The 15,414-nt window shown below is 41.9% G+C and overlaps 1 protein-coding gene across 1 annotated transcript in view; it reads left to right on the top strand.

Moving 5' to 3' along the window:
* The first annotated feature begins 1,140 nt into the window (after positions 1-1,140).
* Positions 1,141-15,414, top strand: part of LOC126144736 (dehydrogenase/reductase SDR family member 11-like) — a 49,586-nt gene continuing 35,312 nt past the window's right edge. The window contains exons 1-2 of the mRNA XM_049915508.1: positions 1,141-1,345; positions 6,065-6,227. Coding sequence (XP_049771465.1) covers positions 1,208-1,345; positions 6,065-6,227 — 301 coding nt within the window. The 5' untranslated portion in view covers positions 1,141-1,207. The remainder of the gene's footprint in view (positions 1,346-6,064; positions 6,228-15,414) is intronic.

Genomic DNA, 15,414 nt, shown 5'->3' with positions numbered 1-15,414 from the left:
TATCCATTTCCCTTTTTAAATTTTCTAACCTACCTGCCCGATTAAGGGATCCGATCCGTAGAACGCCAGTTTTCTTTCTCCTGATAACGACGTCCTCTTGAGTAATCCCCGCACTGGAGATCAGAATGGGGCACTATTTTACCTCCGGAATATTTTACCCAAGAGGACGCCATCATCATTAACCATACAGTAAAGTTGCATGCCCTCGGGAAAAATTACGGCTGTAATTTCTCCTTGCTTTCAACCGCTCGCAGTACCAGCACAGCAAGGCTGTTTTGGTTAGTGTTACAAGGCCAGATGAGTCAATGATCCAGACTGTTGCCCCTGCAACTACTGAAAAGGCTGCTGCCCCTCTTCAGGAACCACACGTTCGTCTGGCCTCTCAACAGATACCCCTCCGTTGTGGTTGCACCTACGGTACAGCTGTCTGTATCGCTGAGGTACGCAAGCCTCCCCACCAACGGCTAGGTCCATGGTTCTTCATAACCCACGTTAAAATTATACACCCCTCTATAATTAGCTGCTTGTCAGTACAAAAGTTGGGAAAAAAGATATGGGTATACCACCTCCAACAGGACCATGACTACCAAAGTACTGTGGTGTTCAAACAAACCTTCCGGTTGAGAGCAGCTTTACTTCTACTATCCCATCTTGAAGTGTTGTTATAACGGACAGGGAAGAACGTTGACTTGAGTGTAGTCGAGCATTACAGTCAGTAAACGGCCTGAGTGTCAGTAGGCACGCTGTAAAAGTCGCGGCATATACTTGTATTGCTTTAGGGAACGTGTGGATAGAAGAGGGCAGAATACTGGAAAGGCAGCAAAATCTTCTTCTGTTCACACCCATTGTCTTAGTCATGGATCCACGTCGCGCGGTAAAATTAGAATGGAGTGACAGAATTGACATATAGACACGGAAATTATTAATTTTTATGGATGTATTTCAATGACGTGGCAATCTCAAATAAAGGGGAATATATAAGCAGGAGCCGGCAAAAGTTATGAAAATTCCGAATCTCCGTAAAGTAGGTGACGTGGGCAAAAAAATTATCTAAGAAAGATAACTCAAGTGTTTTATGTTATCGCAGCTGTTGTGCGATAGCAAGCCGCTATGCAGTGTTGGGAGCTACAGCTAGTTAGCATAGGCGGTGTTTGTGACCTGCGGTAATCCGTCGATACAGCGACGCCATAGTGTGCAGTCAGCGACCATGGGGATCGAAAAGTACGCCGGTCGTGTTGCCATGGTGACGGGAGCCAACTCAGGCATCGGCTTCGCTACCACCCAGGTGCTACTCAGCCACGGCATCGCCGTCGTTGGCTTCGACAAGGCAGTCGATAAACTTCAGGTAGACAAGGATCACGTTATCTGTACTAGTCGGCACTTGCTTTCGTAAGACGCTGTCATGACGGTGCTCTCACTTTATTTCAGCTTCCTATTCAACACTGTCTTTAGTACGAGGGCGTGCTGAAAAGGAACGCCTCCGAATTTTTTGTGTGCAAACTCTTAAAGCGTACACAAAACAAACATTATTAAGATTCTACATCTCAATTCTTCATGTCTACACATCTATTTCCCATCGTACCTGGCGACGAACAGATTTCTCCCAACGAAGTACCAGTTTTTTGATACCGTCTCTGTAGAATGTTTGACTCCGTTGACGGAGCCAGAACCTCATCTACGCTCGCACCGCTTCAAATGGTTCAAATGGCTCTTAGCACTATGGGACTTAACTGCTGTGGTCATCAGTCCCCTAGAACTTAGAACTGCTTAAAACTAACTAACCTAAGGACAACACACACATCCATGCCCGAGGCAGGATTCGAACCTGCAACCGCAGTGGTCACGCGGCTCCAGACTGTAGCACCTAGAACCGCACGGCCACTCCTGCCGGTTTCGCACCGCTTCATCACTATCAAGTGAAGTCGTCGAAGGCGTCCTTTAACAGACGAAAATCGGATGAGGCCAGATCGGAACTGTATGGAGGACGATCGATGACAGTGAAGCATTGTTGCAGATGCTGCAGCGCTCATGTGTGGCCTGGCATTGCTTGCTGAAAGAGACGGTGCTTCATGTATGGCCCAACTCTTTGAATTCGAAACTCGATTCCAGTACGCTGTTTCTCAAGCGCCGACATAGTTCTGCTACTCACCGCAATGTTACTCGCTAAAATTCGGAGGTCTCTAGCGGCAGAGGGCTGCAAATACGTACACATGAAGTATAAAGATGTAGAATGCTAATAACGTTTGTTTTATGTACAAAATTCTAAGAATTCGAAGGCATTACTTTTGAGCTCACTGTCGTACAAATGAGTCTAAGCCAACTAATGTGCTGGCAGAGAACGGGAACTTCGCTCTTTCTCTCTGGAACACAAAGGGCGATCAAATAGTTTCCATTTGGAGGCAAAGTTGCAGTTTATACGCAACGTTGCGCGACTCCGATGCCGGTATACAAGCATCGATATGTAGCCAAGGGATTAGTGTTGTATTCGTACCTTTCCGACGTACGTGCGGTGCATGCGGAAACGTGAACTATTGCGACGTTATTTAAAAAAAAAAAAAAAAAAAAAAGGAGCCAAAGAGGACCAACGTGCCGTTATTCTTTTCTTGGCTGCCGAAGGAGAGAGACTGGTAGATACACAGAGGAGAATGAAGAATGCCAAGGGGGAGCATATCTTTCGAAAAACACCGTTGTGGAATGATGCGCCAAAGTGTGCTGCTTGTTCATGATAACACACATCCTCATATCGCAGAACTCGTAACGCAGAAGTTACAGACAACTCAAGTGGGAGGTACTCAGGCATTCGCTATATTGTGCTGATTGCTCCTCATGCGTTTATCTGGCGATTGGTCGCTTAAAAAAGACCTGGAAGGGCAGATGATTCTTGTCGGACGAGGATGTGCAGCACGCAGTTACGGACTTCTTCATGCTCAGGACATGGTGTTTTACCACCGGCTATCTTCAACCTGATGCATCGGTTGGATGATTGCCTCAATGCACAAGGCGCTTTTGCATGATTGGGATACCGATTTTGAACTGTACTGCCTTCTAACAGAAGCTTTCTGACCGCCCCTTGCATGTCAACAGTGAGCGTTTATAAGTGAAAGTAGCGGGCATTTACTAACTCAAACAGCTGCTTTTCCGGTTTCAAAATCTAATCCATACCTGTTTTGGTATCTTAGGCAGAAAGAAGTGATGCTATTTCTTCAATATCTGTCAATGATGGCATCGACAGTGAATCAGTCATGGTTGATCTAAAACTCAAGTCAGTGGCGTAGTGAACGTAACTAGCCCTCAGGGCACGATACTTCATTGGAGCCCCCTCCCCCTCCCCGCATCCTCCCCTCCCAATGACGCCTGGGGCACAACACTTTATTGCCCCCCCACCCCTCTTCCAGAAACACATATAGTAATATAATATATAGAACTTGCGCTAACAATACTAAATTTTCCAGAAAATGTTCTTTGTTTTGAAGACCATTTGGCGACCTTCTGGAAATTCAAAAATGTTCAAATGTGTGTGAAATCTTAAGGGACTTAACTGCTAAGGTCATCAGTCCCTAAGCTTACACACTATTTAACCTAAATTATCCTACGGACAAACACACACACCCATGCCCGAGGTAGGACTCGAAACTCCGCCGGGACCAGCCGCACAGTCCGTGACTGCAGCGCCTGAGACCGCTCGGCTAATCCCGCGCGGCCTTCTGCAAGTGACGGCCGAAGTATGACAGACCCTCTTGACGCCCCCTTTCCTCTCGCTACGCCATTGACCTCAGTCAAACTGTACAACCAACACTTTTAATAGCAAACAAAAATTTCAAAATGACAAAGTGCGAATCCAGTACCAAAGTAGACGCTAATCGGCTGTCCTCTGCTATCACAAGATCACATTTGTTATAACACATATGAAAATGTAAAAAACTATAACGCACTAGTGTAGAGACCTTGTTACCGATCACTGACGTAGTGACATACAAACACATATTAAATTTTTCGATAACTGGGTAAATGATGCAATTTGTAAAGTATTTTCTGTGTATGTGTGTGTGTGTATGTGTGTGTGTATGTGTATACTTGTTAGCACATAAGTGACTTGAATTAGAGTTAAAATAGTACAATAAATTGTTTTCAATTTTCATCTACACTAACTGTCACACAATTGAAGCACTCAGAAGAAATGGTCACATGTCAGGGTGACTTCATACATGTACACACCATCGGTGGATATGTAAATGATTAGGGTCGCAGTTCCCTATGACCCTATGACCCTATGACCCTATGACCACAGTGCATTAGTGTTGTTACCAAGCCTGGTAGGGTGTTACTGTGAAGGACACGAAGTTGCCGTATACCCCTATGAGAGAGTGTTATCAGCACTTGACAGTCTTTGTAATGGGCCTCGTTGTGGGTCTCGATTTGGCCAACTGGTCGAATTGTGCAACATCCAGACTCGTGAGGCATTCAGAAGTGACAGTAAATCGATGTTCTACTGAATGAAGGTGAGAGCCGGCCTATTCGTCGCCACAGTTCTGGTCGCACACGTCTGGCCACCACAAGGGAAGATCGCCAGAATGTGCACCCAGCACGCAGTAACCCCTTCTCATCTGTGCCTGTCATCAGAGACAAAGTAATGGACTCCCTATATCAATCTGGAAACTGGCAGCAGCCGTCACATTCTTAGGATGCCAGTAACATCACAACACGAAAGGTTGAATTTGGAGTGGCGTCATGAAGGGGAAGAATGGACTGCTGATGAATGGCGTTGTATTGTGTTCAGCGATGGGTACCCATCCTGTAACATCCCACGTGATCATTGTCAGCGAGTCCGGCATGATCTGGGGAGAGGTCCCATTCTTCGAATGCTAAGGAGAGGTACAGCTGGCGTCATAGTGTGGGGAGCCATCAGATACGACATCAAGTCATGGCAGATTGTGACTGAGGGAACTCGAATGGCGCAACGGAATATCACCGACGTTCTGCATTCTTGCTCATGCGTTAGTATCGTGATGCCATTTTTCAACACTACATTGCTTGTCCACACATGATATGTGCGTCTTTGAATTGCCTTCATGACGTTTAGATATTTCTGTGGCCAGCAACGCCCCACGATTTTCACTGATAGAAAATATGTGTTACCAGATTAAATGTCAACTCCATCGAAGTGTCACTATCAAGGATATCAAGGACCGTTACAAGTGTTGTGGACCAGCTTGAATCAGGAGGTTGGTATCCATTGCTGCCCAGGGCGCCCCAGACACTTCTTCGCTGGTCATCATGACCTGAAATCTCATTGACTGGAGTATAATTGTCTTTAGCGATGAGTGCCACTTCGAATTGGACCCTGATGACCAGCGCAGACGTGTCTGGAGACACCCCAGCCAGTGATGGGATACCATCCTGACTGCCACTCACCATATGGCCCGGCAACCAGGAGTGACTGTCTGGGGTGCCATTTATTTAATAGCAGGACCTCTTTGGCCGTCACCCGCAGCACCCTTACAGCACAGTGCTACATCGACGATATTCTACGTTCCGATTTGTTGACCTTCATGGCAAACCATCCTGGACTTACAATCCAGAAAGATAATTCCCGTGCGTACATTCCTCGTCTTTTTGCTTGCCAAACCCTACCTTCGCCAGCAAGGTCGCCGGATCTGCCCCCAGTTGAGAACTATGGAGCATAATGGGCAGGACCCTCCAACCAGCTCGGGATTTTGAAGATGTAACCCGCCAATTGGACAAAATTCGGCACAGTACCGCTCAAGAGGACCTCCAACAACTCTATCAGTCAATGTCAAGCCGAGTAACTGTTCGCACAAGGGCCAGAAGAGGGCCAATGCGTTATTAACTTGCTCTGTTTGTTGGGCTCTATCTCTTGAATAAATCATCCAATTTTTCTGAAACTGTTATCATTTGTTTGTGCATGTGCCTCACATCTAATGATTTCCGTCCCATTCGGATAATTCCTTCGTGATACGTCGCCTTTTTATTTTTGTTTTGAGTGAACTTTCTTTTAGTTTTCTACTCGACTGCCGTGGAATCATGTCAAGGTATTGCTCCACAGTCACTGAAACTGAAAGACACCACTAGCAACTTACACGTTATTGAGGGGGACCTCAGAAATGAGGACAGCATCCTGGCAGCCTTCAAATGGATACGGGACCATCTGTCTGGCGTCGACATCATGATCAACAACGCTGGCCTCTGCAAGAACGCCGAACTGACATGTGAGTATTAGCACAAGAAGGTTTAAGCATCAAGAACAGGAAAACAGGTGTAGTTCTGAAAGTCAACCGAAACGTTGGCTCATATTCTTTGTTACGCTTGGGCAATACAATATACGCATACGTGTTACATAGCAAGTCATTTTTAAGATATGTCTTAGAAGAGCGACAGGTATATATCACATACACATTACACATACACTAAAAACTACCTTGATTTAGATGTAAGTGATCTTTAGTACTAATGGTTTGAAGGATAAGCAAGGAACATTTGTGCAACTTTCCGCTCATAACTGTAACATTCAGTAGTTCCGTTAATGCCGAAAATGATGCTGCGTTTCCCTTTATGACATCAGATCAGCAAGTGGTCCGCATAAATTTATTGAAGAGAGGGCAATATTCTAAAAATTGACATTTTCTTAATAAATGGTAACTTATTCGGTGGATTTGGATACTGCAAAAAATGGTCCAAATGGCTCTGAGCACTGAGGTCATCAGTCCCCTAGAACTTAGAACTACTTAAACCTAACTAACCTAAGGACATCACACACTTCCATGCCCGAGGCAGGATTCGAACCTGCGACCGTAGCGATCGCGCGGTGCCAGACTGAAGCGCCTAGAACCGCTCGGCCACTCCTTGGATACTGCCCCAGTAATACTAATAAGTATGAATACGGATGCCACCTTAGCCGATCGGGGTGGCCGAGCGGTTCTGGGCGCTACAGTCTGGAACCGCGCGACTGCTACGGTCGCAGGTTCGAATCCTGCCTCGGGCATGGATGTTTGTGATGTCCTTTAGGTTAGTTAGGTTTAAGTAATTCTAAGTTCTAGGGGACTGATGACCTCAGAAGTTAAGTCTCATAGTGCTCAGAGCCATTTGAACCATTTGATGCCACCTTCTTGAGTAAACATTCTGAATACGATTTAATCCGGGATGTCCGAGTTATGAAATATAGCTAGAAATTATTCACAAAAATTAGTTCGTATTCCAATAATGTTAGACTGACGATCTAAATTAAAAATGTGAAATTTAAAAAAGAACAGCTGAGGAAATCCTGTTGAATGCCAATAAAAAATACAAACAAAACAATCACATTAATGAAGTGGACAGGGTATAACCTTAAAAAAATGCTTGATCATATCTCGTGACACTATTTTTGCATACAGAACTTTAGAGCTGATTGTGCTAATGCATGCCTTGCAATGCTTTCATTAGTTCTATTTTTTAAATGTACATTGGCATAAGTGAAGTTGAACAGAATGCATTTCGCAAGCAACATTTTTTTTGCGTTGATTATGTGAGGTGTAACCCTGAGCCAGTATAATACGACTAGATGAACGTCTCTTCAGTTTATCACTGTACTGCACAGCCAAACTACCTGAAGTGCAGCATTCGTAGCTCTATGTATGTATGTGGCGCGGTGTTGCATTTCCCATTCCTGGAGATGTCAAAATTTCGAACCTGAGATTTCACATCATTTTTCTTTTCTTCCAGCGCATAAAATTGTATTTTCTCTTTCGGCTGACATGTTTGGCTCTATAGTTTAACGCTTAACTGGTAACACAGTGTGTGAGACGGCTGTCGAACTTTCTGCAGAGGGCTTTGGCTTTTCCCCTCCGTGCACCTTTCTGCTTGAGCGCTGGCCTCTTGCAGTGAAGGAGGAGTGGCATTCGCCCCGTTTGATCTTCACTAAATGCACAGTGAAGTCGCCGCGACTCTCGCTGACGTACGATACCGTGATTCTTATTTGTCAGACGGCGTAATCAGCATCTCGTATTTATTTTGATAATTATGGTGTGATGTATTATGGTTATTACTCATAATTTCTCGTAATTAATTAATTCGCATAATATGGAGACTGTAGAAGATTCACACTAGCACTCAAGACAGCCTGAAGAGACTAGCTATTTTCAACTAGTTCTGTCAGTAAATGAACTAGTTTTCAAAATGCATTTGGAAAAAGTGAGTGCTTACATAACGCCTAAATTCTGACCTTTAACAAATTAACATCATTCAAGATGTGAATTTATCGTTCAAATTTTCCAAAAATTTTATTTCTGATTGTTGGTTGTTCATGAAAGAGCTGCAAAGCATAAGACTAATAATTAAAAGTATTTTCCTTGATTTTTGAGATTATAGGGAAGTCCACTTTTTCGGAAGACGACTTACCTATTTTCTGTATTTTCTTTTTCTTATTAATATTTTAGTATGTTATTGTTATATATTTGTAAATACATGCTATTAGCAGCTGAGTTCAGTAAACAACTCACCAGCTAAGACAATATCGTATTATACAAACCAAATTCTGGAATCTGACAGATACCACGTCACCGTTTACGCTACAAAATCGCATGATACCGGTTAGGTTTAAGTATAGCTGTACAGAACTGCAGTGCAGCATTCAGAGACCACTACAATACAGCTGCCGTGTAAAACTGAATGCACAGTCAGTAATGCAGCACTGATCTTCTACGTCCACATGCGCCGAGGAGGGTTGGTCTCTCACTAGCCGTTAAAATATCTAAATTAGAATTATATTAATACCTTCAGATGCTGACGGGAGTTGATATATACCAACGGGGGGAGGTGAAGAATGTGTGACCCGACCGTGACACGAACCCGAGATCTCCTGCTTACATGGCAGACGCTTTATCCATTTCAGCCACCGAGGGCACAGAGGTGAGTGCGACTGCAGGGACTATCTCGCGCACGCCTCCCGCGAGACCCACATTCTCACCTTGTATGTCCACACACTACCAGTCTGTCCACCTACCTGGATAGGCTTCAGGTTGTCTGCCCCTTCACTCTGGGATGGTAGGTACTGGTTTAGCCGGGAAAAGCAGCGTTGACGAAAATTCGACTAAACATGTACCACGCAACGGCCACATAACTCTATTCCTCGGGTAGTAGCTGAAAATTAGTTAGCTAAACTATTGGGCGTTTGGGATTCTTGCATGAGACGTTTGAAAATATAATGTTACTTAAAACCGTCTTGATTGCATTTTTTTTGATTCATATGACCGGTTTCGGTTCATTCAGAACCATCTTCAGATCTGATATTTCAGTTACAGGAGTAACCCGTCCAAATCCAGCAACTTTCACATGCTACGTCACATAAAATGTGATCTGATCTGAATCCATGTGACTTTTGGCACTGGGGATTTCTAAAAGAACGCATTTACCAGGAACAGGATCGGTCTCTACCTGACCTGAAAGCCAGCGTACAGGACCACGTCGCTAAGATTCCACCGGAACTGCTGCGAGCGACTTCTGATCTCGTCGACGTCTCGAGTGCTCGCATTGAACAACTTGTGTGAGCGGGGGTTAATAAGAAAATCAGCATTATGCCTTTCTTACTTGTTTGTCCTTTTCTGCCCACATCTTGTTCTTAATCCATTCCATATGGAAACATTTCTATACGCCTCTCCTTTATTCACAGCGGCAGATTTGCATCTGGTGGCTAAAATTAAAACTAATTTTTTTCTAGGGTAAATCGCTTCCGGATTAACACTTTAGCATATCCACTAAATTTTGCTACCATACGGCAATTACAGACCACAACGGACCTCCTTGAGTGGTTGCACTTCAATTGAAGACATTCGCGGAAAAACGGGCAAATTCTCAAATGTTAAAGCTTGGAGATAAGCGTTGCCATCCGTTGCTGGGTAGGGTGCATGGGGGCTTAATAAAATGAAATGCAAATATTTTTTTAGTAGCTGTATGTCCGATTACGCAAGTCTCGTAAACGGCTGGCCCTGACTAGTATTAATACGCAATCTGACTGCTTAGAATGACAACAAAGAATGTAAGAAAATTTTCGTTAATACAATTAATTAATTAAGTCCCCAGCAACTATAAAACCTACGAAACAACAAGCACAAGTGTAGCTGTTCTGTATGTGGTAGTATGACTCAACGCACATCTGGCACGGTTCTTCTTCAACAAGACAAGAATTTTTAAATATGATTTATACTGACGTGATAAAAGAAAATTAGAAATACTATAATTGTGCAAGAAAACCAAAATTACACTCTAATACACGAACACAAGCCAGATGCTTTGTTGACTGAACCTGTAATGAAGCATTATTCAGGACACACAAATAATAAGAAAATAAATAACAGTAGTTAGTTACCTTAATTTATATTGACGAAAAGCACTCAGATCATTACAATATCTCCATTAGAATAACATCTGCTATCTCTCCCATCACATAGCTGCACAACATGGAACAACACTCACTACTACCCATCTCATTCCAACTTCCGATAAAAGCAGTGTCCACCACGACTGCTCGGCAAGAACTCTCCGCAAGAACTGCTTGCCACTACCTCTCAACACGCACTGCCAGTGGAGGCGGCGGAACAATACTCTCTCTGGCGCGATTTTTGGCGCTGTGGCTCAGTGTAGCCACCTTTCATATGCCCTTCCTCCACGGGCTAGAATTTGATGGTATTTTTGCCAGCATTGGTGGTGAAAATACCACCAAATTCGTCAAAAAAAAATACAGACAAACATAAAAGATAATATTAATACGTAAACTAGATAAAATTTTGGCTTTGCACTGACCTTACAATAGCCTAATATATAAAATACACTAAGCAATACAAATTCTTTCATACATGTGACTTTACATAATAGTTTACAGAAATATCATGTGGTTAAACAATTCAATCGATAACGTCAGCAATGACGAATATGAGCAGTCTTATAACTTTTCACAAACAGTAATACACAAAAAATCAGTTAATACAAATATTCACAACAAGTAGTTCACAGTTCCAGCAGTAGCACCCAGCACTGTTGAATAGGTGCTGACAGCAACAAGTGACATCATCTCAGTAGAAGCAGTCCATCAGTGGCACCCAGCATTGTGGAACAGGTGCAGACTCCAACGGGTGACATCATTTCAGTAGAAGCAGTTCATCAGTGGCACCCAGCAATGTTGAGTAGGTGCAAACAGCAACAGGTGACATCATCTTAGTAGAAGCAGTCCATCAATGGCACCCAGCAATGTTGAACAGGTGCTACAGCAACAAGTGACACCAGTTCAGTAGAAGCAGTTCCATCAGTGGCACCCAGCAATGTTGAACAGGTGCAGACACCAACACGTGACATTATTTCAATAGATGCAGTCCATCAGTGGCACCCAGCAAAGTTGAGTAGGTGCAGACAGCAAGAAGTAACATCATTGCAGTAGAAGCAGTCCATCAGTGGCACCCAGCAATGTTGAGCAGGTGTAGACACCAAGAAGTGACTTCATTTCAGTAGAAGCAGTCCATCAGTGGCACCCAGCAATGTTGAACAGGTGCTACAGCAACAAGTGACACCATTTCAGTAGAAGCAGTCCATCAGTGGCACCCAGGAATGTTGAGTAGGTGCAGACACCATCAAGTGACATTAAACAACTATCATTGATTACACTGTTCCTAAGCACAAATTAAACATGTCCTAGTGGCACCAATCATGTAGAAACAGTACAAGTAACAGTCCATAATTTCATCCCTACTCAGACAGTTCAAGCATGAACAATAGTTTGAATACACTTACAATGCTTTTACACTAAACATACAAATCATAACAACACACAAATGATATCAGATAATTGTTATATTACTATTACAGATACACAAACATCAGTTAATAATTATGGGTGTCAGTGCAAGCCACTACAAACAAATAAAATAATATTTAGGAGATAGGTGGGTAGGATTAGGAAAGGAAAACACACAAAACACACTCACTCATCTTTCATCCACATTAAGTACTACTGTGTAATTGAACAGTGTTAACTGTGTACATGCACTTCTGTCAGAATTTCATATTCATCATGTGTATCAAGTAATAGTGGCAGCAATGTATAACAGTCAATAATAGTTAAGTCAACGTCATAGTCATCATGTCAAGACCAATGTTTGCCGAGCCAGATCAAAATGTACGGTTGCTGATCAACTGTCAGTGTGCCAAGATATGCAACTTCCTCTCTCCAAAAAAAAAAAAGTACATACTGCTTAGTGATTTAACAAAGTGTGTGTAGACAATCTTCCTTCCATTTTAGTGTTCTAGTCTGCTATCTTCATCCTCCTTGTTCCATATAGACCAACAACAAAAAAAAATGCACCTCACTTACTTTACCTCTTATACACCATACTCCAATCAACTTCATACAATCTCAATACCTCCATAATACCTCTTCAATACGTCGATACATATAAACCTTATTGCCAGTATCATTTACCTTACCTCTTGTCCACAAAAACTCCAATATTACCAATATCATTTCACTTCCATAACAACTCTTTCCTCAAGTCAGTTTCGTCGAACAAGTACAGATAAAATCCTAATGCAAACCTCCTCATCCCATACAATCCGAAGACACACTGTCAACACACAACCTCTGTGTAATCCATCTGACCAAAATCTTCTACTCATTATGAATTATAAACAAAGAATGCATACATGACCTCTAACAGACTTAGTTCGAATAACTCTCAGTAATTAAGTACGATTACGGAGTGTGAATGATCTTAATTGTACACCACTTCAAGAATTATGGCAAACAGAAGCAAACATGTGGAGTATTTCTTGTGTCAAGTGTCACTTCCTATTTCAATTGCTCACGAAAAATGCAGTGTAATAACTGTGTTGGTATGTCATGTCGTTAGCTTCCTTCCTATTGGCATACATTTATACAGCTTCCATAAAACCTCCAGCTCATGTGACTTCTATGAAGTTTCTTGTACTAATGTCGTTCGTCGAATTATAGCAGTTCATTTTCTTATCTTAAAAATATAAAGCACTGAGCGTAAGCAAAACAAGCAATAGCGAGTAAATATACCAGTAGAGAACAGAATGTCAACAAGTGGATGCAGCACAATTTCTATAACGAGGCTCTGCCAAGCGAACAATCTGTAAATAGTACCATAGTGTAACCTAAACTCTATGTTTGTACACTGTACATCAGCATTGCTATATACCAAATTAAAGTATAGTTATGACAACAAGCAGAAATGTGTAAATGTGCAATCCATACGCATAGCAGCAAACATATCTTACGTAATAAACAGGTCATCAGCATCGTATAACCGTAAGCAAATAAATGTTCATATGTAATCTTAATAAATAAACATGAAGGCGCAAGCAAATAAGTAAACATGAAGGCGCAAGCAGATAAATCACAAAGTATAACTTACATACCTAACCACATCAGCACAATTAATCAGGTGACAATTATAATTTAAATAAATAAGCACAGCAGGCACATAATTAAAAATATGACATCAGTGAAAAAGCAGTGCAGCCAAGCGATGCATAATATACACAAGTAACAATCCAGTTCATTAATAATCATTGTCAAAATCAGTTAACGTACGCAAGCACGTCGCTTCACAAGTAATTTCATTGAACATGTAATTAGCACAAAGTATGAATCACGTAATCGCGAGCAGCAAATTACGTCTAAAGTACGTACCTAAGTGGAAATATGTTACCTGAAAAATAACTCAGTTAATAATTACCTTTTTAGTTTATTACTTTCTTCTTCGAAATGACATTTTTCCTGAAATTTTCTCGATAGCAAGTCGTCTTAACGTCGGACACGCACAGAATTTACCTGAAGTTCTTAAATACCTTATAGAACCGTATCCTGAAAAATACTGAATGTTAATAACAGAATTCAACAAGTAACTATAGTTTTATACTGAATTTAGTCGGAGAAATTAGACTGTGTATTTATTTACGGCTGTCAGTGCATTCGCACTGAGCGCTCGATCAGCTGTAGGCGCGTGACGTAGGAAGCAATTGTTTGCGGTCAACGACTGCCTTTAGCGGCGCGCAGACTTGACTGTTGCTTTGAGTAGACGCCGCCGCCAAAACACAGCGCGGTGTCCTTGTACTCTCCGCATGTTTACATGTAGCTGTTAGTTTCTCACCAGTATGTCATTCCTAAAAAATATTTTAAAAGTATATCATTCCACAAAAATTTTAACGTTAGATATATGATGTATTCCTTTAGAGCGTCGTGATTTCAGAGTTTCTACTTCGACAGTGTTATCATGAATAATTTTGCGAATTCTATATGGACCGTTATAAAGCAGAAAAAATTTCCAACACAAGCCTTTTCCTTTGTGAGACAAACGATGAGCCTTAATTAACACCTTCTGACCAACTGACAAGATTTTTAAACGACCAGGACGCTTAGCTGATTTCTCTCTTCTAGCAGCCGCAGATGCAATATTTTGTAGAGCCAGGTTGACAACTTCAGAATGCCGCAGTTTCCGTGTAGGCGGAAAAGGAACGATTTCAGAAATGCGATTTGTCGGTGCTTTGTTTTTTAATATCAGTATATGTAGGTGGTAAAGAAGTTGAGTCGTTAGGAAGTTCATTCAGAATGTTTTGAAAAATATGAAGATACTGATCCCAAGTTCTGTGATTCTGATGACAATAAAGACGACACAGTTTATTGATTTCCTTCATCCATCTCTCTGAAGCGTTAGATTAAGGGTGAAAAAGTGAAATGAAAATTGGTTTAATTTAACGACGCCGTAGAGTACGAAGCCAAATTTTAGAACGAAACTGTGATCCATTATCTGATATAACCTTATCAACATGACCCACTTCTTTAAGAAAATGTTTGATGAAAGCATTAGATACTGAACGAGCTGTTGCTTTGCGTAACGGTGTAAAACACACATATTTTGATGTCAACTCCACTGCTACGAAAATGTACGCAAAACCATTAGTAGATCGAACCACTGGACCGAACAAATCAACTGCAGCCATGTCCTTTAATTTCGCTGGAATGATAGGAAACAACGGTGCTCTGTGAGAAACTGTCGGCGGCTTAGCCTTTTGACATAATTTGCATTTGGCAAGAACAAATCGAATACGTTTTTCCATATTATTGAAGTAGCAATTTTCTCGTAATTTATGAAAGCATTATCTGGGACCAAAGTGTGCATAACTGAAATGCGTATACCAAATCAGCTTATTAACCCACTCATCAGGAATACAAACTAACCAAACAGAGTTGTCGACCGATTTTCGTTTAAAAAGAACTTTCCAGATAGATCGCAAAAACGAGGTGTGGCCAAATCGTCCAATTTAACAAAGCGTCTAAGAAAATTACAGACACCAAGGAAACTACGAACATCACGTTTTGTGGTAGGAACAGCATAATTACGAATAGCG

Source organism: Schistocerca cancellata, chromosome 2, assembly GCF_023864275.1.
Source record: "Schistocerca cancellata isolate TAMUIC-IGC-003103 chromosome 2, iqSchCanc2.1, whole genome shotgun sequence".
Taxonomy (NCBI): Eukaryota; Metazoa; Arthropoda; class Insecta; order Orthoptera; family Acrididae; genus Schistocerca; species Schistocerca cancellata.
The sequence above is the reverse complement of the archived record's forward strand: the minus strand, read 5'-3'. Positions and strand labels throughout refer to the sequence as shown.